The 6405-nt window shown below is 44.5% G+C and overlaps 1 protein-coding gene across 1 annotated transcript in view; it reads right to left on the bottom strand.

Annotated features, from left to right (window-relative positions):
- The window catches only part of ANOS1 (anosmin 1), a gene marked incomplete at its 5' end in the record, with an annotated part of 224888 nt that overhangs the window by 63992 nt on the left and 154491 nt on the right, over positions 1 to 6405 (bottom strand). The window contains 2 exons of the mRNA XM_007956168.1: positions 2611 to 2740; positions 5754 to 5938. Of these exons, the coding sequence (XP_007954359.1) occupies positions 2611 to 2740; positions 5754 to 5938 (315 nt within the window). The remainder of the gene's footprint in view (positions 1 to 2610; positions 2741 to 5753; positions 5939 to 6405) is intronic.

Genomic DNA, 6405 nt, shown 5'->3' with positions numbered 1-6405 from the left:
TATTTTGGCTCTTGTGGACTTAATTGTCTTCAGCTTCAAGTTGAACTTGCATATGAGCAGTTGATGGTCTGTTCCACAGTCAGCTCCTGGCCATGTTCTGGCTGAAGATATTGAGCTTCTCCATTGTCTCTTTCCATAGATATAGTCGATCTGATTCCCACATATGCCATCTGGTGAAGTCCACGTGTACAGCTGTCCTTTATGCTGTTGATAAAAGGTATTTGCAATGAATAAGTCAAAAACCAAAAACTAAACTCACTGCCATTGAGTCAGATCCGATTCATAGCGACCCCTCTTTGGGTTTCCGAGGCGGTATCCCTATGGAAGTAGATTGCCCAATCTTCCCTCCAAAGAGTGACTGGTGGGTTTGAACCACCAGCCTTCTGGTTAGCAGTCAAATGCCTTAGGCACTATGCCACCAGAGCTCCTAATGAATAAGTCCTTGGTCTTGCAAATTCTATCAGGCGACCTCCAATTCTCATTTCTATAACCAAGGCCATATTTTCCAACTACCAGTGATTCTTCTGTTTCCAACTTTTGCATTCTGATCACCAGTAATAATCAACACATCTTGATTGCATGTTTAGTCAATTTCAGACTACATAAGTTGGTAAAAATCTTCAATCTCCTCGTCTTTGGCTTTCTTGGTTGGTGCTTCAATTTGAATAATAATAGTATTAACTGGTCTTCCTTGTAGGCATATGGATATTATCCTATCACTGACAGCATTGTACTTCAGGATAGATCTTGAAACATTCTTTGCGATGATGAATGCCACACCATTCCTCTTCAATTCGTCATTCCCAGCATAGTAGATCATATTGTTATCTGATTCAAAATAGCCAAAACCAGTCCATTTCAGCTCACTAATGCCTAGGATATCAATCTTTATGCATTCCATTTCATTTTTGACAACTTCCAATTTTCCTAGATTCATACTTCGTGTATTCCATGTTCCGACTGTTAATGGATGTTTGCAGCTGTTTCTTCCCATTTTGAGTCATGCCACATCAGCAAATGGAGGTACCAAAAGCTTTACTCCATCCACATCATTAAGGTCAGCTCTACTCTGAGGAGGCAGCTTTTTCCCAGTTGTAATTTGAGTGCCTTCTGACCTGATGGGCTCATCTTCCAGCACTATATTGGACAATGTTTCTGTGCTATTCATAAAGTTTTCCAGTAATATATCAGACAGTGTTTCACTGCTATTTATAAAGTTTTCACTAGCCAGTTCTTTGAGAAGTGTATGGCCCCTTCCTTCTTCTGAGTCTGTCTTTCTCTGGAAGCTCCGCTGAAACCTGTCCACCATGGGTGACGCTGCTAGTGTTTCAAACACTGGTGGCATAACCTTCAACCTCACAGCAACAGGCAAGCCACCACCTTACGACAAACTGATAAACAAGTGGTAGTGCCAGACTCCAGAGCAATGGAAGTGCTTCTGGAGGAGGGAGGGGCTCAGAATAATGGAACAGGGGATGTGCTTGCTGAGGAGGGTGGGGAGCTGGGCTGTAGGAGAGTGGCAGTGCTTCCTGAGAAGGGAGTGGTGCTGACCTCTGGAACAGCAGAAGTATTTCCTGTTTTGGGTAGGGGTACTAACCTCTGATTAGTTTAAATCAGAAAGGGAATGCATCAGGGTTGTGTCCTTTCACCATATGTATTCAATCTGTATGCTGAGCAAATAATCTGAGAAGCTGGACTATATGAAGAAGAATACAGCATCAGGATTGGAGGAAGACTTTTTCACAACCTGCCATATGCAGATGACACAACCTTGCTTGCTGAAAGTGAAGACTTGAAGCACTTACTGATGAAGAGTAAAGACTACAGTCTGAAGTATGGATTATACCTCAACAAAAAGAAAATGAAAATCCTCACAACTAGACCAATAAGCAGTATCACGATAAATGGAGAAAAGATTGAAGTTGTCAAAGATTTCGTATTACTTGGTTCCATAATCAACACCTATGGAAGCAGCAGTCAAGAAATCAGATGAAGTATTGCACTGGGAAAATCTGGTGCAAAAGACTTCTTTAAAGTGCTGAAAAGCAAAGATGTTCTTTGAAGATTAAGGTGTGCCTAGTTTTAATCACCTCATATTCATGTGAAAGCTGGACGATGAATAAGGAAGACTGAAGAAGAGTTGATGCTCTTGAGCTGTGGTGTAGGCAAAGAATGCTGAAAGTACCATGGACTGCCAGAAGAACCAACAGATCTATCCCAGAAGAAGTGCAGCCGGAATGCTCCTTGGAAGAGAGAATGGCCAGACTTTGTCTCACCTGCTTGGTCATGTTGTCCTACTTTGGACCATTCCCTAGAGAATAAGCATGTATCATGCTTGGTAAAGTGGAGACAAAAGAGGGGAAGGCCCTCAACAAGATGGATTGACACAGTGGCTGAAACCATGGTCTCAGATATAGCAAGGACTGTGAGGCTGGTACAGGACTGGACACTGTCTCGTTCTGTTATTTTTGTGAGTCGGAGCAGACTTGATGGCACTTAGCAGTAACAACAACAACTAACATCTGGAGGACAGGAAGTGCTTGCCCTGGTGGTAAGGAGCTCTGACCTTTGAGTAGCTGAATTAATTGCCAAGGAGGGTAGGAGACTGACCTCTGGAGGAGCGGAAGTGCTTGCTGGGGGCTGTAAATCCTCGGGTCCCATGCACGTTGACAGCAGCCACTCGGAACTGGTACCACCTGCTAGGTCTGATGTCCGCCAGTTGGACCCTCTCATCTGTGGTCTGTGGGGAAATGGCACAGTGGGGCCTTTTATTCTGATACGACAATTAGGTCTGTGTAGAAACATGTGTTAACTCATGTCCAACCAACTCAGCCTTGACCTCCATCTGCCTTTCTGGATTACTGTGTCGAAAAGCATTGTCAGGGATCTAGGGAGTTTTAGGAGGGCAAGATATGCAGGGAGAAGTCTGCTCACCCCACTCCATACATAGATACTTCAACCCAGAGAGCTAAAGAGGTCTGGAAGTCAAAATCTTAGGCTAATACTTGGGTGAATTTTGTATCTGCTGAGTAAGTACAGCATTCATGAAATTCACTTTTTAATAAAGAGTACCTAACCAAACCAGTTGCTGCAGAGTCGATTCCGACTCATGGGGACCCTGTGTGTGTCAGAGTAGGGCTGTAGGGCTTCCAGTGGCTGCGTTTTCGGAAATCGATCACCAGGTGTTTCTTCCAAGGTCTGTCTGGTGGACTTGAACCTCCAACCTTTGTTTAGCAGCTGAGGCTATTAACTGTTTCACCACTCAGGGAATCCCAAAGAGGTTACACACACAACACATACACACACATACTCTTTAGCATATATATTTATATATATCACAAGAAAGCTAAGCATTACATTATAGACAGGACAGTGAAATCACCTTTAAATTATAGAAAGCACCTTCTCTATAACTTGTATGTCAGATAAAATTTCAAAAATAGATGAGAAAACCTCTACATGCAACACAAGCTGGCAATCTCAAGGGGTCAAACTGAGGGCCCTCTCTTTCTTTGTCTTTGAGGAAGTCACGTAACGCCTGCATGGACCCAGGGAGAGATGGGTTAATCTGTCCTTTGTGAAAGGCTTGTCCGGAGAAGCAAGCTAGGCTTCGAGGAAGGCCATGGGGTTTGCTTGTCTCTACTGCTACCGTCCCAAGATACCCAGTAACTTTCACATTCTTCCTCCTTCCCTCCTTCATCAACCTAAGGGCAAATACATCTGCCTTCAGGAATGTCCTGTTTTGTTTTCATTGCTAGATCTCAGAACCTTGGCCTTGAATTTCACGGAGTATATATGAGCAGCTCTGGGTCTCGGCTCTGCCTGGTGGCTCTCAGTGAAGGCAGCTGCTGAGCAGAGTCAAATTAGAACCCTCCCAAGCCTCCATTTGTAAGGCCTTCCTGGGACAGTGTCACGTTCATTTCAATATAAAAGAAGCTGCGCAGTCCTGAGATCCAGGGAAGACCACGGACACATAAATGGTGATGTGTGCCTGAGATGGGGAACTTCCAGACAAACCCTCTCTGAATTCCTTGTCCAGAGCTGTTGCTGTGAATTTAAAACACTAATGTCAGCGTGACATCCTGTGGCATCACAGCCAAAGAAGGGACACACTATTGGTGGCGCTGATGAGAGAAAATGATCATAACTCAAAGTCTCTCTCCAAAAAGAGGGAGAAAAAGAAAAGGTGCTCTTAATAGCATTTACTTTCACAAACGTCTCAGTAATTGTGAAAGTTTACAAACGAAACTCCCATTGTTGAAGGGAGCATTTCAAGCAAATGACATTGATTTAGGCAGCATCTGGGCAGCTTTATGCTTCATGAAAGTAAATTCTTTGTTATGAGATAGGGACAGAACAAGATTACATTTTCACAAGACTATATTTATTAGGCCAGGATTCTTCTAACCTAAGTTTCTTTTATGTCCAGCTTCTCTTACTCATTTTGGGGGTCTTTCGATTTTGGGAGTGTTTATCCCCTTTGAGATATTCCTATTGGGAGAAGAATTAAATTCCTCTTTAAAACACTTGGGGATTGAAATCTAGTCTATATGTGTTTTTCAAAAATGGGGATCTAGTCTGAGAAGGAAAACAATGTGGTGAACTGAAGGGGAGAATTTTCCCCCATAGACAACATGTGGAGGCAACACTCGGGCTGTTGAAAAGCATGACGGCGTTCTGCATTAAGAATTTATTCTTTCTCAACAGCCATGTATTTTCTTGCACCTGGTAGTCCATTTAACAGCTCTTAAAAAGAAAGAAAATATTTTGGTTTCCTCATCCAGGAGACAGCAGAGGAGGCAGTAGGGCTAAGATAAACTCTGGCAGTGGGGCCTTGCAGGTGGTGTGTTAGTGGTTGGGTCAACAAAGAGGAAGAAGAAAGCCCTCGGTGAAGATTTATGTGCTGCTCGCTCCTGACCCGGAAGCAGTTCTGTACTGCCAATCTTACTCCCTGCTGCTTAGGTCCTTGTGTGTCACAACGGCTTGAATGTGTAAGGGATACATGAGATACCACTGACATGATCGAATATCAGGTTAACTGCTCCTTCCAGCACGCATTTCCCTTCCTCTAGTGGAGGAGTTAGTGGTGGCGTAGTGCCTAAGGCACTTGACTGTTAACCAGAAGGCTGGCAGTTCAAATCCACCAGCCACTCCTCAGAAGGTAGGTTGAGCAATCTACTTCCGTAGTGAGACCACCTCAGAAACCCAAGGAGGGGTCACTGAGTCGGATCCAACTCGACGGCACTGGGTTTTAGCAGAGTTTTGAGTTTATCTGGAGGAAATGGAGAAAATAAATGTGAGCAGGCAGATACAAAGTTATCTCCTTTGCACGGGGATTTGCAGCAAATCAAGCCAATGGCCAAGTTTCTAGGTCTACTAGGTTGTACGTGTGGAGCTCTTTCTCTCTTAATATTTCCACATGTCATTATTTCTGTAGCAAAACTGGAGTCCCTGTGGGGTGTAAAGGGTTAACTGCCAGATTATTAGCCTAAAGGTTGGTGGTTCACACCACCCCCAGTACCTCAGAGGAAAGGCCAGGTGATCTACTTCTGAAAGGTGTCAGCCATGAAAACTCTGGAGCACGGTTCTACTCTGACACACACGAGGTCACCATGAGTCAGCGATGACTCAAGGGCAGATGGTCTAGTTTGGTTTTCAGTGGTAAAACTTGTGACAGAGCCGGCGTGGGCTAATTTTCCTGTCAGGAGCAGACATTACCTCAGAGCGGAACGTTCAATGTCTGCAGCACTCACCTGAGCCACGGTCTGCCAGTGGGTAGCATCATCTTCGCTGGGATGAATTCCATAGTTCCATCGTCTCTGCACTACATAGATGACGGGCTCAATGGAAATGTTGAATTTTGAGGACCACTTAATCTCCAGCTGTCCAGATGGCAGTTCCGTGAATCGTAACTCTTTCCTGGGCTTCAGGGGGACACCTGCAAGGGGACCATGTCAATTACAATAAGCTGCGGGTGGCTCCAAGAGAGGTGGAATTGAGGAGGAAATGCACAGAAGAGACCAGTCTCATCAGATGGCAAGGGATACTCCTTCCTTTCATAAAAGTACTTCACGACTGAAAGCTTCCGACAGAGCTCAGCCCATCACATTTCAAAGCTTTAGCTCCTTTTCCACTTTCTTATTTTGGTAAATATATACACCAGGAGCGCTGGTGGTACAGTGATTCAGCGCTCAACTGCTAACTGGGAAGTTGACCATTTGAAGCCCCCCAGCAGCTCCATGGGAGAAATGCCTGGTGATCTGTTCCCATAAAGAATACAGCCCATCAAAGTTGTGGTCACTGTTTGGTCACAGTCAGCTACCCAGAGGGACCGAGTAGTTGAACCTGTGGCCTCAGGACCATAGTCGCAGGGGACATCAAGCTCAATTGGCATAACATACTATA

Source organism: Orycteropus afer, unplaced genomic scaffold, assembly GCF_000298275.1.
Source record: "Orycteropus afer afer isolate SDZICR_OR568_19922 unplaced genomic scaffold, OryAfe1.0 scaffold00577, whole genome shotgun sequence".
Lineage (NCBI taxonomy): Eukaryota > Metazoa > Chordata > Mammalia > Tubulidentata > Orycteropodidae > Orycteropus > Orycteropus afer.
The sequence above is the reverse complement of the archived record's forward strand: the minus strand, read 5'-3'. Positions and strand labels throughout refer to the sequence as shown.